At 41.4% G+C, this 22,072-nt stretch overlaps 1 protein-coding gene across 3 annotated transcripts in view; it reads right to left on the bottom strand.

The window, feature by feature from the left end:
* Positions 1–22,072, bottom strand: part of PPP2R3A (protein phosphatase 2 regulatory subunit B''alpha) — a 61,952-nt gene that overhangs the window by 33,118 nt on the left and 6,762 nt on the right. For 2 of the 3 annotated variants that reach the window (XM_054835605.1, XM_054835606.1), the window contains exon 2: positions 10,864–13,303. In XM_054835605.1, coding sequence (XP_054691580.1) covers positions 10,864–12,861 — 1,998 coding nt within the window. In that variant the 5' untranslated portion in view covers positions 12,862–13,303. Of the gene's footprint in view, positions 1–3,906; positions 4,282–10,863; positions 13,304–22,072 lie in introns of those variants that run through there. The other variant, XM_054835607.1, reaches the window with a different exon arrangement.

The following is a 22,072-nucleotide window of genomic DNA, read 5'->3' as shown; positions in this document are numbered from 1 at the left end:
CCATTTGCTTAGTGAAACACATTTCTCCAACAGGGACGTGCATTTTCAGAAAGGACAACTGAGAAAGAAAACTACAAATACTATAAATCTTTTAGCTTTGTTGCTAATAGACTAACTTTTTTTTGTTTTTGCTGAAGAGGAAAGTGATATTAAAGTCCATTTTTAAATACTGCTCTATAGCATAGTGTAATTTCATTAACTGAAATCTGTCTATCCACTATATCACCTTTTGCCAGTCATACAACTTATTTATAGATAGACTATAATAGTGACATCTGGATTATTTATAATCCAGACAGAACTACAGCCTCATTGTAACTACACAAAGCACAGAGACTAAACCTCTGCCATCCAGGCCTGTCTCTCAGGGACTTGCCAGTCCCAGCAGAAAACTCCACAGAAGGAAGTAGCATCACATCAAGTGCTCAAATACTTTCTACTCCTTCCTCCGGGCCTCAATCTCCAACACGATCCCAGATAATAAATTTACCAGTTTCTCGGGTTTTTTTCCAAATGGGATTCTGTAATCCTCTTTTCTAGGGTACAATGACTCAGCCTGGTTTCTCACAGTCCACAGTGCTGACTTCATGTCTCCTTCCATTTTTTACAGTTCCTGTCTTGCTGAATTGTGATGGTAACTGGACACAAGCCATCCTCAAAGCTCATCGGTTCTCCAGAGCTGATTTGTATCTATCACCCAAGACTTTCTCTTCCTTTCCTTCCCTGAAGCCCTTTCCCATCATTGTATTTTTCTGCTGCCTCTTTCTCACCCACCTCCAAGGGCAGCATGAACAGCAAAAGTTCATCTGCACATGGCTCCCAAACGCTATGAGAAAATGCATTTCTGGATAGTATCTTTTCTACTGTAAATTGTAAACTCATCAGTAGAAGGAAAGTTCAATTGCAGCAAAACAAATATGAAAACAAACTCTACATAAGCAACACAGAATCACAAAAGGATTTAGGTGCGAAGGGACACAGGGATAACTCTAAGGCTGGATCAAGCTCCTCATGGCCTTACCCAGCTGAATTTTGAAAACACAGACCTCACATGCCTCCACTGACAAATGTGCCTATAGATCTTACACATGCCTTTCCTGCGACTGATATACTTCAGCCCACACTCCAAACGCTTCCCTGAAAACTGCATGAAGAAAGCCACCAGTGTGCATCCAAATTAATTCAGACAGAAGGACAGCAGCGGGCATAAACCCCCACTCCTCACAGAAGCCCCACTGCAATTCTCATGTGTCCTGATTTGCAGATGACACCTAGGGGGAAGGCTGGCATGATGAAAGGCAGAACCTCACGTGGAAAGGCCTTGACAAACTGTTCAACTACGTCCATGAGAAAAGACGCCACGTTCTCCACCCGCGTACAGCAACCCTAAGCATCAGTTCAGGCTGGGAACCCATTGGCTGAGCACCAGCCCTGCTGAAAAGGATGTGGAGGAGACTGCATGCTCCAGGCTGAACATAAGCCTGCATCATTGGCTAATTACAAATAAGGCAAGCTATGTAGTAGACTGCATTAGGAGTAGGGCCAGGAGAACATGGGAAGTGATTATCTCCTCTGCCTGACCCTAGTGAGGCTGCATCTGGGTTACTGTGACCAGTTTTGGGCCTTCATTTCAAAAAGGATGGGGAGAGACTAGACAGAGATCTACAGAAGGCAGATCAGATAGCTGGGGTCAGGAGAGACCAAGGGGCTAGGCCTGTTTAGCCAGGCCGAGAGGAAGCCAAGGGATGGGCTAATCCCAGCCTACGGCTATTTGATGTGCAGCTGCAGAGATGACGGAGCCAACTCTGTAGTGGTACATGGTATAAAGCAACAGCAGCCATGAACTGCAGCTTGGGAGGGTTAGGCTGGGGGATTAATTTGTGAAGGTAAGTACAGCCTCCAAGAGCTCACTGGAAGGGGGTGGGGGGGAAATCCCTATCCTTGGGGAGTTTTCCAGACTTGGAGAAAGCCAGTGCTGATGTGACCTAGTGTTAGGAATAGTCTTCCTACAAATGAGATGTTGGATTAGAGGCCTCCCTACCTCTCCTTCCTGCCAACACTGCTATGGGAGGCCCTCTGATCCCTCCATAAATAGTCCTGCAAAAGATGAGCACAAGAACTGAAATTTACAGCTCTTAAGAGATACAGGTGTTACCAAACACCTCCTCTTCCTCCCTTGCCCTCCTAGCCAATATCCATGTGTTCCACAAACTACCTATCACTCATCTCTCTGTTCTGTATCACTGCCTTATTACCTTTCCTCCTGCTAGCACTTTTTCTGTACTTAGTGAGCCCAATTACCTCTACTCTCAGGTCACCTAACACACCCAAGCCACAAGGTATAGCCCCACAAGGCACAAAAATTAACATCTCGCTGCTGCCAAGTGGGAGAACTCCCATCTCTGACCTCCCTTCCCAAATATACATTGTCATTGTGTACCAAGTGCCAGCTCCAGAGCTTGCTAGACCCCTCTGTGAACCAACTTAACCCACTCAGAAAGGCAGAAAACAGGCTTCGCTTTGTTGTTGGATGATATTCTGACGTGTTATGAGTTAAGCAAACTCAAGGAAGGGCCCGTGGGGCCCAGTGCAAAACAGGGGTGACGTGTGGTAAGGAGGTAGCAAAAGGGAAGAAGTAGTGGAAGAAAGAAGAGGAAGAGACCGTCTTTTTTTCAGCTGCAATTGCCTACTGCATTAGTTCACTTGCCTTGGATCTGTAGCCCCAGAGCAGTTACTCTCAACGCATTTAGCGGTGAAGGTCACTGCTCCTGCTTCAGACCAGGTGGAGGGCTCACTTACCAAGGGCTTGTCAATTTTTCCAGTTGGTCTACTAGGAGATCTTATCTCTCCTGCAAACCATACCCTGGTCGTGTCCTTAGGGGATCAGACTAACTCTGGAGAGTGAACTTAGTTGTGCTGCATGGCTCTTGTTAGTCTCTTCTAAATAGCTCGTGGTCCCCACCCAAGCTATTGCTACACATCGTTACTTCATGCAATTGTCCCTCTAGGGAGAGAAAAAACATGTTCCAGAGATTAACCTCATATATGTACTTTAACCTGTCACCAGAAATCATGAAAATGAAATGTGCTACAATATACTCTGGAGCAATTTTAATAGCTGTTTCTTAGGAAACAGCTGCACCGCTCATAATTTCAACTTTTTAACTTCCTCACCAGGTCACTGATTATTTAAATATAGCTGAAGCTCAAGATGGGCTGAATTCAGCCTATTGTGACCCCCTGTAAATCTGGGGTGGCTACATGCCCATTTGATGTCCTAGCATAAATTACTCCAATCTTTTGCCAGTTGTCCCAGAATGAGTACAGCAGCTGGGTATTACCAAGAAATATAGCTGTGGTACAGTTTCCATTTCTCTGGCTACATCGCCATGATCTTAAGGGTCTTTTCCTACCTAAATGATTCTATGATTCTATTATCTCCTTCAGTCACAGCCCAGAGATAGGAGGAAACAGCACAAAGCAGCACCTTGTGATGGTAAAATCACAAATGCCAAAGCCAGGCAGGCTGGTCTGTGCACAAATTTGTACAGTAGAGAGCACAACCCACTAAACGCAGCAGAATGTTGCTGTTCCACATGCAACAAGAAACATTCAGAGCAATCACAAATAGGGTTTTTCTTACACAAAACATAGAAAACATTGAATAGTCTTACACTACCTCTCCCTATTAAATCACTGCCCTGGCTGTTAATTTTTTCCCCTTGTTTACAAAGACACTAACTCTGCAATCTAAGCCTGGAAGGTTTATTTTTAAACCTGCTGGTATCTAGCTGGAAATAACTTTCTGCAAATAGACACGCCTAGAGGGGACAGAGTTTGATTCTCTGATCCAATAAAAAAATACAAAGGAACAGAAAAAGAAAAAGAAATACCAAGCATTCAAACCTGGGCCTGCTGGAATGACTTCAGCCTCCTCTTGAATCGAGATGGAAGAACAAAGTCACAGCCCTTTGCAAGGAAAGCTAGCTCCCCTCCTAAGTCTGGGTCCCTCCGCAGAGAGCTCTCCTTGATCATCATCCTGGTTAGCTCCTAAGCAGATGTTGCCCCTTCCAGAAGGGGCACAGGGACTCTGTAGGAGACCACGTCAAGACCAGCACGTTGCTTTCTTGGTTTTGATTTTTACAGGCAAAAAATGGTAAATGGCTTCAACATACTATGTCTTCTCTCTCTTCACGAGGACAACATCTAGAGATTTTCTTACTCCTGAAGCCAGACCTCCCTTTTTAACTGATATTCAAAGTATCTTTCAGCACCACTAGGATCTTCTGCCTTCTTGTAATACTTTAATTGAGAAACATGATCTACAACAGAATCTATTTCCCTGCTGGCTACATGACAGACAATCTGTCCTTGGCTTGTAATAGGCCAGGGGTAATATGGGAAAGGAAGCACCCACCACCACTACCAAGAGTGCTAAAATTAGCTGCACTGCAGAAGTGGCTAAATATACCATCTTCCCCAATAGTTCTTACTTTATGTGCTTCAGTGCTGAAACCTGAGGTAAACTTGCATCACTCAGACACAGCTAGAGTTAAACCACATGCTCTCAGCCAAGGCCTGTGTGCGTACGATGCTGGTGGTTTGAGGTCCCTGGTTCTGAGGTGATGAAGCAGAAGATCAGCATTAGTTCCCACTCTAGACCAAAGGCTGTAATTTTCAAAAAACATCAATTTTTCCTTCTTGCTTGGAAAAAGCAAATAATCTAGTTTCTTTAATGCCAAGCAAGCACATAAGGATGATCTTGGATAATAAGCTCTGGCATTCTAAAGCAGTTCTTAAGAAAATAGTTTCATAAAGACACCAAAATGAATCATTCTTATTCACTTTTCCCATAACTCTCATACGGCAAAGGCAATGCAATTCCCAGTGGACAATAGCCTGCTCTTTCTCTGCATGACCTTGAGCAAGTAGACTTCAAACTCTTGCTCAGACTACGTCTAGGCTTGTTAAAACTCTGTTCTCCCTCTCCTGTTATGACAGTGTTGCTGAACAAAAGCCTAAATCCAGTTCTTACAAGATGAACAAACATCTAGTCCCATGACCTGCTTTCCCTACTCAACTTTGAAAGTCCTAGCTACTTTGCCGGTTTACTTTCTAAGCTTAGTAACACAGAACATCAGATTTCTAGCAAGTAGAGCTTGCTTTTATCAAGATGTTGCATTTAAAATGAAAAGGTCTCACCGAGCCTCACAAACAGAAAGCTTTTATTGGACATGCGCCTCTGACGTCCTTTTCCTGGTTTCCTGTAGAAGGCCCAAAGTTAATTCAAATACAGCATTGCTTAACGTGACTGGGCTACAGATAGACACAGAAACAGCCTATCTAAAAGGATGCTCTTATAGATTTGCTTTTGTGCTGTTAAATAGGCTGTTTACTAAAGGAGAGAGACCCCCAACTGACATTCACAAAAGGAATATTTATTTTTAATGTCTTCATAAATCTGCATCAAAACCTCCAAGTTTATTTTCTCTCCTGTTGCTTCTCAATCATCAGGCCATGGTCCCACAACCTGGGCTGTGGAATCCAGTTCTTTATGAAAGAAGATTTGACCAAGAATGTAGCATAGTTTGGGCTCCTTTAGGTCACTGTGGCTAAGTCTGAACCGTGCAACCTGGAAACTGAAAAAGCTCTGAAGTCCAGATGTGTGTATTCAGGGCTATAAGCCCGAAGAATCACAAGGTTATTACAATGTCATCAGCCACTTTCCGTGTGCCCTGCAAAAGAATATGAAACCTAACGAAGTGGTAGGATGATAATGGGAATGAGAAAAGGAGCCCCAAAAAAGAAAAAGGCAGGCAGGGATGTTTTAACCAGAATTGCTGCTACTCAGATCCATATGCAAGTTTTGGAATAAATTTTGGGTTTTTTTATTCTGACAATTTTTTTCTAAACGTTAAGGCAATGTCTAAAGAGCCCACAAGGCTCCACTGTACTGGGAGTCCTGCACGTCTCATATAGCAGCATGTCAGAAGGTGATTTATTTTAAATCATCTGTGGCAAGTGTACTTACTTTATCTTCAATTAAACTCTCACCCTGCTTACAGACTGCCACTCTTCTCTCAGACTGCAGAGGAAATGTAATCCAAAAAACCTCTCATATCTACAGCTACATCCAGACCAGCTACAGTGGGCTTTAAAAGGAGTATGTCTCTTTCATGCATACACATCTGGCAGCCACTAGCTGCTACTTTAAAAAGAAAAACCCAAACAGCCACATATTTTTCATTCACAAGTTAACCAGTCACAAAAGATCTGAGAAGTCTGTTTTGTTTGTTTTTTTTTTTTTCCCCCCACTGATAACTCAGAAAAATACAAGTAATCTGGAGGCAGGGCTTGCTGTGTCTAAATTCCAATTTTTTGCACTCTAGCAGGTTCCTAGCATGGTACTTCCTATCCTCAAAACATACAAGGTGGGTATAAATAAAAACAAATATACAGTACTATGAGAAAGTGACAGTAAGAGAATCTTATATCAACAGTTTCAAAGTCAACTGGACAAAATCCACAGCAGAAAAGTCTGGTATCAACAGCCTACAGAGCAACTGAACAAACTGCAGACAAATTTAGAAATTCCTCTTTGCTATAAGTGACCCAGTTTAAAGCATGAAGGTGAACGATGTCAAATCTAAAGAGGTATCAGATTGCCTTTGTTAGCCATCAGAACATAGAAAGAATCTCACCTGTGCCTAAAGCTGGAGGCTTAGTCCTAAAAGATTTGGATGATTTAATCATTGCAGGACTTAGCTGTACCCCAAAGCCTGGCTGCAACAATTCAATGCACTCTGCATAGCTAAGAAGGGCACCAGCTCCAACTGTTTCCAAAACAGATTAAACTTTTCCAGCAGCAGCGTGACTTCTTCTTGGTTTTAGAGTCAATGAGGCTGAAAAACTCAATGTGTATCAGTAGGCTTTGTTTCACCTACCTTTAGATGTCTACTTCAAAATAAATCAACTTCACACAAGCAGAGACTGTATCTGCCCTGATTACAAAAGGTGCTTACATGCCATGAACATGTCACCAAGTGTTTGGTATCGGTTCTTTTAATTCTTGAATTCCATCTGATTTAATTTCCCCCCCCATCATCTTTGATTCTGAGATACTTTAAGATTCCCTTACTATTTTCATTTATTCCAATAACTATTACCAAACAGGAAAAAACCTCCCTTTTTTACTATTTGGGTTTAGAAATAATGAATAATTGATGTTTGAAAAGAGTACAGATTGTGTATAGCTTAACTGACAGATATTACCAATATCTGATCAAAACAATTTGCAATATATGTAGATGAAAGCTGATTTTCCAGAAAAAGTTTTCCATTATATTTTGGATGCATTTTGAGAAAATGTGATTATTTCATCACAAAGTTGAAGTCACTATGATATTATAAAAGACACCTTTTAGAGTTAATTGCCCCACACAAGATCTTTCATAAGCCTATCATTACATTTGCAAAACAAGGCAGCACATAGAGTTATGAAGCAGCATTTTGAAGGGGCAGAATTATGAAGGTGCCAGATCAACCTTAACTTTATATACGATTATGAAACAGTCTTAATTCCACTCATAGCCACCTTTGGGCCACCTGTTTAAGCATGCAACAAACATTTTCCATCCATAAAAGCAAGGTGTGTAGCCTGAGGACAATGTTTTAGATCACAGTAAGTTAGAAACACTTCTGAGAGTCCCAGCAATACCCGTGCCATCAGTCACTCAGGCGAGGCAGGCTTACACAGATGCTACCTAGAGCCAGCCCAGAGGAAACACGTGGCAGCAGGGAACTGCTGGATACTTGACTCAGGGCTCTACCATCAGAGATATAATGTGGTTAGACAAGGTGGTCTAAGACCATTTCTCAACCCTGTAAACCCTCTGCTCCCAGATCCACAGTCCCTGTCCAGAGACAGTTCTACCACCCGTTTGACCTCAGTGTGAGCAATTCTATTTACTAATCTGGCAGAAAATAAACCTAACTAAAAATTTTTATCTTGTGTACTAGCATCATAGTCAGTATAAAGAACAATTCAAAGCCATGCAATAGGAAACAGAGGCATGGGGGAGAGAGAAATGGGAAGCAGGAGCACTCTTTCTGGCTCACTACACCATGAGTAATCCTTTTGAGAAGGGATACTCAGCATATGAAGGACAAAAAAGAGGCCCCTTTTTGTATCAACACTGGTCCTGGTCTCTGCTCCCAAAGTTATTTACAAACTTTATCCAACAGCTCTTAAAATGCATGATCCTGGAGCAGAGCCCTGCACTACTCAAACTTGATTCTGCAAACATAAAGAGCATGTTTCTTACAGACTTTTCTAGGGTACTTTCACTAGAGTACCAAGCATGCTGCAAGCATAAACTGAATTCAAGTACCTACCTGTACCGGATGTCAGAGTAGCAGACCAAGGGCATGGAGGTTAAGGTCAAAAAACATCCACCACTGACTTTTCCAAAGACTTTACATAACACTACATTTTACTCAAAAGGTAGCACCCTTTATCTTCAAAAAAAAAAAAAGCCAACCCTGACACTCAGCACTTCTGCAGATCAGGTCAGAGAATCCCAACAGCCCCATCTCACTATTTCTTCCAAAACCAACATATTAAAAAAAACAGCTTAAGACAGGCACACACAACAGGAACTTTTAAAACAAATAGTTGGAAGTTTAGAGATAAGCAATGGAAAACTGGATCTCGGAATGGGAAATGTCAGATAGTCTCAAAGTATGCAATGCTTCCTGGCCTGCCTGAAAGAAGCATGATACACTCGTGCTCTGTAAAATTGATGGACTTCTTGAGTATTCATATCCTAGTTTCTAAATATTTTGGTTTTGAAAATGAAGAGGCAAGTAATTCTATTGTTCTCTGTGGAGAATCATAATTGGTTTTACAATAAAGGGAAAAGTCTGTGCTGATATAAGTTAACACAGATTTCAATACAGATAGGCTGAGCCAGCAAACAGTCTGGTCTGAAGTGGCTCTCCCTTTCCTTTTTCATTGCTTAGGATTTGAGGGATATGAAAACTGCATTGTGTTTTCATCGGTATTAGATCTCAGAGTTTTATGTGTACACGCAATTATTTGATAACAGTTTTATGAGCCCTAAGAAGATGTACCAAATACTTTACATATTATTCGTTCAGGCACACGTGTGCAATACTGAATCAGAAACCACATGGAGCTCCAGCCAGATCCAGAGTTATCCAGAAACACGGATGTATTCCCTAGACCCTATACCCAGAGAGGGCCTTGTATCCACAGCCAAGTGCGTGACCACATCTATAGTATAAATGACAGCAAACCTCAGAGTAAGTGTAGACCCAGCAATTGAGATGACTTTTCCCACTCTGCTAAGGGCTAACTCCCTCTGAAGGGTACCAGCTGCATCCACGCTGTGCAGTGCTCAGCTCAGGCCCCCTCCAGATCCTCTGGGTCTCCAAGACAGTTATTCTCTCTCATGATCTTTGGTTCTAGGCATCTACACAAAGCAAGGGTTGCACTGCTGCGTAGAAGAGAAGAGCTCTTTACCACGGGTGCACGTTATATGTCCATAGAAAGCAGGCTGGGAGTAAACTAACAGGCTAGGTGGCTGTTTAGGGAAACAGAAGCTGGTAAGAGACCAGACTGATAAGCTATTTGACAGTGTAAATGCATCCAGTTTTCAAGTATTATAGAAAAACTACCAAAGTCAGTGCCACACTATCAAACATGTTTTTGTTTGAAGTTCATAAGTTAGAAAATTTTGTGAATTAATATATAAGGGAAGAATATCTATTATAAGAGATCACTGTAGAGCTTTTGGAGCTGCTTAATTTTACACTCTTACAGGAAAAACCTCTTTTTTTTCCTTGCTGGAGGTTATGCTCACCATTTCCTGTAAGCAAAGATGCTCAGAGAAACATCAGAAACACTTGGAGAGCCTAGTCTAAAAAGATCTCAGCGCTGTCATTTAGGGTCAGGCACACCGTACTCACACCCTTTCAGAATTGCTCTAAATACCCATATTTTCAGGAAAGCTGACAGTTTTGAAGACATGCATATCATGCTCCAGCTGGAAGGAGCTGTGAAAGTTCACTTGTAATCCAGACACTTTTAGAGTGCCTACATGGAACATAGATTTTAGAAAGCAAAGCCCTCTAAACTTTCTGCGCACTTGGAAGTTTGGCACCACGCTGTCATGAAAATTTGGCACTTGTTATCAAATTAAAAGCATTGAGGGCTGGACAGACAGCTTTGGCTTCCCTCAAGACTCTCTTTCCTGGGAAAACCTACTCCTCATTTGAGAGATACAAGCAACGCAGACTCCACAATGACTCTATGCACTGGGCACAAGGAAAAGAAAATTAAATCTTCCTCAGTTCTGACCTTTGTGCCATGGAGGATCTCTCTCTTTAGGAACTAGTGATATGGAGGACAACAAAGGCTGGAGTCTGCTTGGAGATAGAAAAAGGAGAGGTGGAACATTCAGTTCTCATTGAACTGGTGAGAGGCAGTCCAATAGTCGCTCCCAAGAATAAAGTAGTTAGCAGAAAAAATTGTTTCTGCCCTCAAACATATAGGACCCATTTAAACCACAAGCAAAAAACCAGCCTACAGGAGCACCAGCAGGAAAGGAACGAGCCCAAAGCTGAAACTGCACGTCAGGGCATATTTTGTTTGCTTAGGGGTTTTAGTTTCCTTTTTTTTGTTTGTATTTAAATAAATGGTACATTTCTGCCAGGTTGAGCATGTTATTCCACACTGCAGCATTCAGAGCACAATGAATCACTTAACAGGTGCAATTCCCCCCCCTCCATTTTCCCATGTTTGTTTTATGCACTATCCCATCAAAGGTTTGGTTCTCTTACCTTAATCACTTCTGGCGCCTGCTGAATTGAAGCTGGAACAGAGTCTCTGGAGGCAGCCCCAGCATAGCTTTTTTGCCCTGCGAGGAGGGACTGTGAAGGAGTTGTTAAAGTTTCCTGAAGAATCTGCATCACTTCCCTCTCCTTGGACAAGCTGCCCTTGCCTGTCTGGAATTCCACCAGTTCCTGGGCAAAGTCCTCAATGCTTTCCAGGATACGCAGCAAAAGGGCTTTATCATCCTCTTCCATTTTATGACCATTGGTTTCCATGATTTTTGACAAAGGGGAAGTGGGGTCAACATGTTTACTTTTGGGTTCCAGAGTCAGAGGTAGTACCTGCCTACCCTGCCAACCAAACACCTGCAAATGGGCAGGTTCAGTCTCCTTTAGAGAGGGTTCCCTCAAAGTGCTCTCCATTTTCTGTGAGAAGCACTCCAAGTCCAGCAGCAGTTTGTCTATCTCATCCTTGTCTACCTTACTGCACATCTGTTCTCCTTTGGAGACATCATCTTGGGAACCACGCAATACAGAATATGAAACTGGTTTTAAAGGAGTATTTTTCTCAGAAGCATGGGAGAGCTCAACATCTCCCACACTGGCTTTAGCATCGGCAGTTTGATCTGAACAACCAGCTAGCTGGTAGCTGTGCTCTAAACTCTCCCAGCCCCCTTTCTGTTCTGCCTTCTTTATTTTCCCTAACGTTCTTTCCCCATCAGACTCCTCCTCGATGTACAGAGCCTCAGTGGAAGACGTGCAGTCAGAAGGGCTTGCGGCTGGTAGCTGAGGTAGAGCACAAGCATCTTTCACAGCTCTCACACTGTTCTCCTGTGGGATGCTGTGAAGGGAGTTTGAGGTAAAGCTCACAGTACTTGTTTGGATGGACTGAGAGGTGCTTGTCACCTCACACTGATTACCTGGTAGTCCAAGAGGAACCGCACTTGAGGATGGCAGCTGAATAATATCTTCATACCTAGGTGGCTGCTCATCTCCAAATACTGGGGGAAAAGGAGCTTGCTGCAAGCCATGAAGACAGTTAACTAGCTCTGCCAAGTCACTAGCTTCCTTGTGTCCTGGTGCCTTGAGGTCAAAGGGTAGCTTTTTCAGGTATGAAGAAAATCTTGTCATCAGATTCATATATATCATTTCTGAATTAGCTAGGGGATCATTGCTGTTCCCTCCACTAACACTGTCTGCAGACTTCTTTTTGATGCAGTGTTTTATTATGTCAGTGCACTTTTTCAGATCCTCTGAGCACTTGAGCAAGATGTCTAAGCACACCTTAATATCTCCACCAGAAGAACCATCTAGCTTGTGTTTTTCCAAAATCTGGGTAATGAAGTTTTCTTCAGAGAAGGAGTGAGGAGAAAAGGGAACCATGGCATTCACAGTGACTTCTGGTGCATCATTGCTCTCCTGCCATTTCTCCACAGGTGAGGGACTCTGCAGAAAGCCACATGGAGGGCAGTTCTCGTCATTGTTGAAGTGCCCATAAATCAAGTCAAAATCAAATGATCGTCTGCTGAATGATTCCGAGCGAACTTTCCTTCCCTTTCTGTAGGCCACATGACTGGAAGAGTTTCTGAGCTTTTCAAAGGAGAATTCCTTTATTTTACCACTGGCAAGGTTTATCGCCTCACCAGTAATGTCTTTTAAACTGCTGGAGGCTTGCACTGAAGAGCCCTTTTTGTTTCTTGGATTATTTGTGAGGATTTGGTGATAGTCCTCATTTCCAGGCAAGGCAAGTCCATTTTCAGGAACAGGAATTTTATGGTCTAGGTTGGCATCTTGGACACTGAGCTCTGCGCAGACACTGTGGTGGGCAACTATACATGTAACCCCTTGCTCAAACACTTGGCAAGTCCCCGTGCAGTAATGCACAGTGTGCTGAAAGTGCTGGTCTATCACCACACTGCCGTAGCAGTTCACAGAGGTGACCATAAGCCTGTAGGTTGCTGCCATAGCACAGATCACGCTTGGAAGTGAGGCTTCAAAATTCACCATGAACTTCACAGGAAGAAGTTCACCCCACACACGCTTTTCACAGCCACACCAGATTTAATAAAAACATTCAAATGTCAGTTGAAAACATTCAAACTACATGAGAAACTACTGCCTTGGAAAGCCCTACTGAAGTCTGGAGTGGTATCAGCAGTACGGTTACTGCAATTAGTGCAACTTGCATATGGTTTAACTTAAGGCAACTTGATTCTCATACTCCACGCAGAAAGCTTTGCTGATCAGACATGCAACACGAGCTCCTCCATTTCTAATGGTCCAGGTAGCTTCTTCAGATGTCAAAATTCAGCCAGTTCACAGGCAGAAGTGACAAGACAACAATTTTTCTTCGAACCTTCTCTTTTTGGGTGGGTCAGCAAGAGTAGATAATCAAGTAGCACATACAGACAAAAAATCCACAGTATGCTCACACTGGTAAGGTAGGTCCCTGCAACAGAAAAACGTGAGTCACTATAATTTCCATATAATATGCAGCCTTGTCTACTACCAAACATATGGCACTAGACCATAACAACCAACACACAGGCTTGTACAGAACAAGAGTAGGCTGATATTTTTCCTTCACTCAGATGTACCATATAAGAACACTGCTGAGGAGCTAGCCTATATTTATACACAGGCTGTCTGTGTGTTGCCATTTTAACAGCTCTATTTTAACCACTCAATTTTTTTCAGACTTGCTTTTTTTCCTCCCCGACTGAACAAAACATTACCTTTAATTCTGATGGAGCAAAACATTTTGACCATGTTGTGAATTTCTGACTTTCATTTTCCAAGACTCTAAAGATAAGGCAAAGAGCAGTAAAGAAAAGCACTTTCAGGATTTCCAAGCTCACTGGATTATAAAAAGCTGCAAACAGCCTGGAGCAAAGTAGATGAAGGCCTCTAAGAATGCATGGCCTTTACTAAAGGCCACATTGGCTTCCATTAGCCTTTCACCAAGGTCTCTGGGACCATGGCAAAACATTTTAAGAGGATGAAACACAGTTATTCCTCCTTACAACCCTTAAACTGCAGTATATTTTTATGTAATAAGTCAGCTGGTGTAGACATCAAGAGTAGAAAGCAACATTTGTACAAAGGTTAAGCCTGTGAAAAATAGGAATTACACTTTACACTTAGCATAGCTGTTTCCAGCTGCATTTACTATTATCATGGGCAGAATTGCACCAGAAAAAACAAACGGTGCTTAACTTTGTTATGAAAAGATAGGAAATCCCAGACTTAAGGCTCTTGTTTTAGACATTGCCTCACCTTTCTTGAATACTTCAATAATCAAATTAAAACATCCCAATGAAATTCTGAGCACCTTCTACTCCTGTACAAACAGAAATCCTTTTCTTAAAACATGATTAAACCAGAGCTAAGTCACACTGCAGCATGGGTTTCTTTTGTTTTCAAAGGTAAATATCTAGCACTGTGAAAGGCCAGACCTGTATCTCGTGAAAGGCCTGCCCTCCATGCATGTTACATCCCATCTATCTTAGCTCATAACCCCATACAAATGTATCACACAAAAGGGAAGTACCTCAGATTTCGGTGCTGTTGTAATTAAGGACTGGGGATAGCAGAAGACTGCTGAATGCTCACATTTTACATATTTTAAAGCCTTAATTTAAGATTGAGAAGAACTGATTTAAGAGTATTCAATGGAATTTGTAATGTGCCATGTCTGCTCATCACAATTTGGTAAAGAAACCTTCCCGATTTGTTCTTTGGATTATATAAAGCACTGAAATAATCACATTCAAGATGAAGAACTGTTCCAACTACCACATTGGTATCTGTAACAGGCTGCCACCTGCCTATCAAACACCGCAGGCCAAGTTGCATGTTGTACCACGGCCAGCTTCACAGTACACTTCTGTGCCTGTCCTGCTCCCCTCTACACCCACTGGCATTGCCCCAAAGCCCCACAGGCATGGGAGGGCCTTCCAGAGGGATGATCCAAGGTATGAGGTGTGCCCCAGCCGCAGCAGTGAGTCAGGGTGCCAGGGGATAAAGGGCGTAAACAGAACTGTTTTTAAACCCCAGGGTGCTTATACCATCAGGCATAAACCTAGGTAACAAGACTCCACACCCTCCAGTCACTGACTCTCAGGCTTCACTATCAGGTGTGCTAAATGCTCTTGCTGAATCAGAGCCACAGTTAAAAAAGTATTATTGGCTCCCCAATGTCTTCATCTTATAGGACTTAATGGGCTCTGTTCAGACAAGAAAACCCATGCTTCTATGCCTCCAAAAAGTCTAATCATCCATGGACTCCCTTAGAGTGCCTTCAGTCTAACACATCCAGGGTAAGAAGTCTGCTGCTTTTCCTTTTCTGAGCCTCCATTACTACAAACAAGCTTTCTGGCATTTCCTGAAATAAAAGTTAGATTAATATTCAGAGAAAGTAAAGGTCTTCAGGACAGTAGATTTGATGAAGAATTAATATTGCTTCTGAAAAAGCATGGGACTTTCAGAGCTCCTTCCTCCTCCTGTGTCATATACAGCAAGGAGAGACTGGTCTTCTCTTCACCACCAAAGAATAGTCTGGGTTTATACCTAATTTAGAAAATAATTACATCTTGATTGAGTTATTCCTTAAGTAGAGAAATAATGTATTAGACTGTCTCCTCATCATATATGACTCCGAGGGTAATTTCCTCCCTACACATGTACCTCTTCCACTAGGACTAAATCAGTTTCTCCAATCCTTTAAGCCACCTTCGAACAATGAAGCTTTTTGTGTCTAAGGTTCTCCCACAACAAGTTCTTCAATGAAGAGATCTCCCAGATTCCCAACCTAAACCAACTCTTGTTTAGTTCAACTTTGTATTTCCAGCTACACCCAATAACAACACTCTTCCCACCATCCCCACTTCATATTTCCCAAATAATTTTCGGTGCTTATGCCTTAAACCATTGCTCAGCCATGTTACAAATCATCAGCCCTTTCTGCTTTACTGTCAGGCAGGGCCTGCAGCCACATTTGCTGCATTCTCTAATCTTTCCAATTTGTCTGTATTTCTCTGGTACTATCACACCCAGGAATTGACATAATCCAGGCACAAACTTTTCAGGGCTAACACAAGATTGCTACCTCCTGCCTCTGTCATTGGTACCTTTTACTGCTGTGTCAGAAATGGAAGTAATCAAAGAATCAATATAAAAGACCTGATATCCTCTTTTCAACCAGATTAACTAATGTCTTCTCAGTGATTATTTACTACTTGCCTTGTTATTACTGTCTGCAAAAACATGCTAAGGTTGTTCAAGGTGCTGAAGTACTTGACTCCAGTTTTGCAAGACAAAAAAAGAAAAAGAAAATTGTATAGGCAGCACAAATGCTTATAGATGCAGAGTAGAAACTATTTTTCTCACTTCTTCACTGGGTTGACCAAGGCAGCACATGCTCAGTTTGCAGCTTTGTTTTACAGTGATCCATCAAACATGATCCAGCACGTAAAGCTAGTCAAGACAAAACTTAGAAGGGTATTCCTGTTATCAGATCTGGGAAGCTGGTCTCAAGCTTAGTTTAAATGGGCTTTTGTTGTGACTGTCAGTTGATGACTAAAACCTACTATTTATGAATAGCTACAATGGAAAGATTGAGTGCATTAAGAAACATTCATACTTCGTTCTTTTCAGCCTGCCATTTCATACCATTTGTGACTCTAGAACAGCCCTCGGTTCAGATATACTGTAGAGAGATTCTGTAATTAGGACTGCTGCCACGAAACTAACTCCAACCCTGAGGATACAGGGATTGGCTTCACAATATAAACTATGAATGAATACGATTTCTTGTGTGACTGCAGAATAATGCTTTATGCCTTTCTGATCTGCAAGATGACATGAATCACTTTCCAAAGGAAGAAATTATTGCAGATACTAATGATATAAAAGGTTATTCTATAAGACAAAAAAATCTATTCATGCAAAAATTATGCTGGAATTAAATAACCGAACAATGACAATCTGTTAAGATTGGGACTGTCAGCCAGCGCTTGACTTACTTGCAAACCAAGTCTAGAAAGCTACAGGCACAGGCTTCTACTGCTTCTGAAAGTCTCAAATTAGGCCAAAATCTTCTTCAACTCCTATCTCTAGCACTAGCAACACCATTATTAATGATCAGAAGTTAGAAACCACCATAACATGCAGTATGCAGTAAACTAATCCTTTCCGCATCAGCACACAGCATGGGTGTCTCTATGCAACTGTGCTCATTTCTAGTGGAAGAGGTGGTAGGCTAAACTCTGAAGTTTGGTTTTCTTGCAAGAGACAGAACAACAGTTCTGCCATTGGGACAGCCATCAATATAGCTTCAGAAGTATCATCCTAGCTATGTAATCAGATGTCAGGTCTTACCCTCTTAGAGGAGCTTGTCATGCCAAAGAGCAGGATCTAACTGCATTCTTATTTAGAAATGCTTGATTTTTGTTTACAATTTACTGAAAAAAGCAGATTTTGGGGCAAACTCTATTGATTACAGAAGACAAAAGCAGACAAATAAAGCAATGTTTTCTTGCAAAGCACAGCTTCCAGCCAGTCTTTGGTACTTTGTCAAATACTAGAGGAAAAAGAGTGTTAATCTTCTACTCAAATTATTTAATTTTAAAACCCACTACAGAATGGTACTGGACCCTGAGATGTATCATTACTTTTCTTACTACCTGGCTCAAATCAGAACATGGCAAACTAAGAATGAAAAGTGCACTACAAATGCACTCTGAGGATGGAGATGGGAACAGATGAGGCGACTCACTCAGTTGAGAGGTGTTCTGCAGTTCCAAAGGAGCTGACAACAAGCCACACTCCACAAAATCCAAAGGGTCTCTGATCACACAGCCAAGCAGTCACTGCTCCAATGGCCCAGTCAGCCATTGCCAGAATCGACAGGGTTCACATGATCACTAGAAATGTTATACAATATTCTATACAGTCACTGAAAAGATCTTTGAAAAGCTAGTACTAAAAACATCATCAGATGCTCCATCTGTGATTGAATCACATCAGCAGTAGCTGTGGCAAGAAATTTTTGTAACAAATCCACTGCTGAATTCAGCAGAAATATTACAAAGAGCCATTTACATACATTATTTTGAATCCCATCACAAAGGGACTGATTTACACTTTGCTATCACTTGGCACAATTTACCTTCCAAAATAGTTTGATCAGACTAAAAAGAGGAACTTTTCCTTCTATACTGAAGAAGTTCAGAAGAAAAAAAATTGAGTTGCTCCTTTGTCCTGTATTTCTCACACATTTACAGCTCATAACATTTTGATGTCCTTAATGGCAGCACGTATAGTTAATCCAAAAGAACATACATGCATACGTTTCAGCTATAGTAAAAGAAACCATTTACAATTGCACCTGTAAAGTTTTAGGATTAGAGGTGTTGTACCACTTACACTGGCAAGGCATACCAAGTTTAGTTTTAAGAGGTTTTAGCACCAAGCTATGGACCATGATGGCTACAAAACCTGACTTCCCTCATAACCAGTTTGGGTATGTTCAACATCAAGCTCCAGCAAACAGGTATCAGACTTTAAGCTAACTTAAAAAAAGCTTCCAGGAAGATACATTTCCTCACCTGACACACTATAATCAAACTACCTCTTACCCTTTTCCAGGATTGCCAGAGAGAGTCTGGAAGAGAGATGTCTTCAGAGTCATTGCTGCAGTCTTTTTATGAATTCTGTCTAATTTGTACTGTTCTTACAAAAACATGAGAGGTGGGATTAATCTAATTTAAGCTAGCTACCTAGAAACAAAGTGTTAGGTATTCCGTACACAATGCACAGAGTCAGGTACCTTGTTTTTTAAGCTCAGTGGTGTGATTTTCAATCTAATTTTGATATAAGTTACATTAGATGAATCCCATCCTTCAGGATTAAACGAGAAGCCATGAACAACTCCATCTGTCTCCAAAAGTGGCCATTTGCCAATGCTCAAGGAACAGTATTAGAAAAAGATATACAATATTTCTTAGGAGTACCCTCCTGGTCTCCAACTGTTTTCAGCTCATGAGAATTATGAAGCTGGATGTGGTATCTGTGTACTTAGTAACCTTCAAAGGATTTCCCTCCCATGTGCTTGGGCATCCCCCGGTTTCCACAGAAACTTTTTGCATTCAGAACATCTTTCGACAAGACACTCCACCACCTACCACCCCTTTCAATTCTGTCACTCACCAACTTCAATACGTGAAGATCTTGTACTGAAACAGAGCACAAACACTAGCCCTGCATGCACATCGTCCACAGCAGTCCCAAGTTTACAGAATTCCATGTCATCCCTCTGCCTTCTCTTTTACAGGCTTATTAGTCCTTGCTTACTTGGTTGTTTTTGCCTAGAAGCCATTTTGCACCTTTGATCATTTCCACTGCCCCTCATAAGCTTTTCTGGTTCAACTACACGCTTTAAGATGCAGGAACCCAAACCACGCACAATATCCAGAACAGACAAGAACCACATTCAGAAATAAATTTTTGAACTGCCTTTCAAAAATGAGTATTATCACTGTATTGTGCTTCTCCCTTCCAATCCTCACTATTTTCAGAGGATACATTCTCAAGTGCTTCCTCTGGTAACTAACTGGGTTAATTTGTAACTTCTGTCCCTCTTGTTACCTATATTTCAAGGGGAAACTGATACTTCGTCCTTTGTAAAATGTGCAGGGACCTACTGCTAGAATGGTCTATGCAAGAGGAAGGTATTGACTCTTAGAGACCAAAATTTTCACACAGTCACAGAAGAAAGGTTAGGAGATGGGTAACAAGAATGATCCAAAGATCTCGAACAGCTTGTCTATGAGGAATGACTGAACAGGACCAAGCATTTCAGACCAGAAGAGAGGTGACTCTGGAAGAACGTGATAATCTTCTACAAATTCATGAATGGCATAGAAAGGGTTGATATGGTCTGACTGTTCACCTTCTCTGACACAAGAACTAGGTGTGATCAAGCAATGCTACAGGAAGGAGGTTAAAACAAGCAGACATACAGCAAACCTGCTAAACTGCTCAAAGGATGCCATGGACACAGCTTCTGGGGAATCAAGGGGTCATGTTTTAATACTTCCTCTGTCAAAAGCTACCACCTTTTGCTTGGGCACCACTCGATGCCCTGTCATTCTTGTCATGTTTGAGTGACAAAATAAACAGGGAACAAATGCTTCATATTGCCATGGCTGCATATTGTTGTCATAATCCTTCCTGTTATCCATCCTACTTCCAGTCATGGATTTTCTAGGCAAATCCCCAGTTTATTTGTTTACTCTTTTTTACAAAAGCTGCTTCAATCACACTCTGCTGTGTTTTAACCTAATCTTTGGAGGGGGGAGAATGTCTGTCCCTAACTTTCAGGGGGTACTAGTATCAAGTACCACTTGCCTACAACCAAGTACTGCGAGAACCTTCTGCAACTCCAGTCACCTTTTGTTCCTGCTACCTTAATTCTGTGATTCTTAGCATATACTGTCACTTCATTAATCAGCCTCTCTTCCAGATCATTTATAACTATGTTGAGCAACACAAGCCTGAACACAGACCCCCCTGGGATTCCACCAGTGATTACTCTTCACTAGAAAAAATGACAGTTCTTCCTACACTTTAAACAGGTATTAATTACTGAAAAAACTACCCTCCTACTCCATGGCAGTTCATTTCCTTTAAGAAGCATTAATAAAGAACTTTGTTAACTCCCTCTGAAAATCCAGAAACAGCAGAATACTCGCTCGTCTCTTGTGCCTTCTTGTTGAATAGCTTCAGACCATCTAACTTTCCCAGCTGAAGCTGGACTTCAGCATTCTTGCAGTGAACCATGAAGGTCACTGCAATGGGAGCACTTATCAAGGCAGGCTTCCAAGTATACATGACCTTGAGAATCACCGTCTGTGACAGGCTGATAAATACTGCTTTGCAGTCAGTATGAATTTGGAGAAGTAAATTTTTACATTAGGAAATCTGTTTCAGCAGCTTTACCCCCTCACCCCCCCCAAAAAAAATCCCCCAACAGTAACTTAAATACAACTTCTCCACATTTACAGCAGCAACATAAAACAAACCCAATACTCAAAACAATTTGGGCTGGTATCAATCAATAACAATAGTCTACACTGCTTTTTAAAAATAAACCTGGCACTAGACCCTAAACTATTGCTCCAAAAATACTGACTTGCAATTAGCAAATGCAGTATTATTCAGTATAATTGTTCAGGTTAAGTCAGTGTTATCTAATATTCTAGTGCTGCATGCCCTTCACAAACATCAGTATACAGGGTCTTTGAACACAAGTATACTAGAAACTCTGTTGTGGAGAACCAATGTATGGGCCTTGCAAAGCTTCTCATTATGGGTATCAGCTGGGGAGGAGGATAGTTAACAATTTCAAGAAAGATTTCACCTCTTTCAGCTCTTCTGAAATACCTTCTTCAACTTTTCCTTTGCACAGAGACTTGGAACTAAAACTGACCAGACAGGAATTTGTGTCCCATGAGACTGGTTTCCAGTTATACAGATGAGACAGCAAGAGAGTAAAAAGCTCACACAATTTTTCCACATAACACCAATCTATTTAGTATAAATAATTTAGCAACTAATTATTGTTCCAGCCCCATGTCTGTACAGAACTATATTTTAACCTTACCTCATTTAGCAGGCCCGCAATACATTAACATACAACTTGAAGCTAAGCAAAGCATGAGTTAAAAAAAAAAGTCATAGGAAGAATAAGCCTAACTAAGCTTTGTCATGCTAACAGAAAATAAGGTGAACAACCAGAAAACACTGGAGGGGAAAAAGATTCAAAAGCACCTAATTAACAAGGCTCAGGGCAGAGGTCAAAGAACATGATTGAGTAATGTCTCTTGGTTCTTTATAACCTTATATGGAAAAATATAATTTTTATATTAGCAAGATACATTTATTTACCCTGGACATGGTTAATTTAGCATTAACAGGATCCAATTACTTTACACAAATTAAAGTGGTTTTATTAAAGCATTAAAATAACAAAGGAAGAGTTGTGTCCAAGATGGCATTCCCCCAGTCATTAACCTTTGTTGATACTGAGGTTACAGATTCCCCAAAACCATCTTGGAAACTTACTTGCAAGTTACATAACATTTCTCCTTTAGCAGACTAGCTGCCTGCTAGTGATCTGCAGGGTAAAATAAAATTTGAATTTTATAACAAATAAAGA

This window comes from Grus americana, chromosome 9 (assembly GCF_028858705.1).
Source record: "Grus americana isolate bGruAme1 chromosome 9, bGruAme1.mat, whole genome shotgun sequence".
Taxonomy (NCBI): Eukaryota; Metazoa; Chordata; class Aves; order Gruiformes; family Gruidae; genus Grus; species Grus americana.
This window is presented reverse-complemented; position numbering and strand designations above follow the sequence as displayed.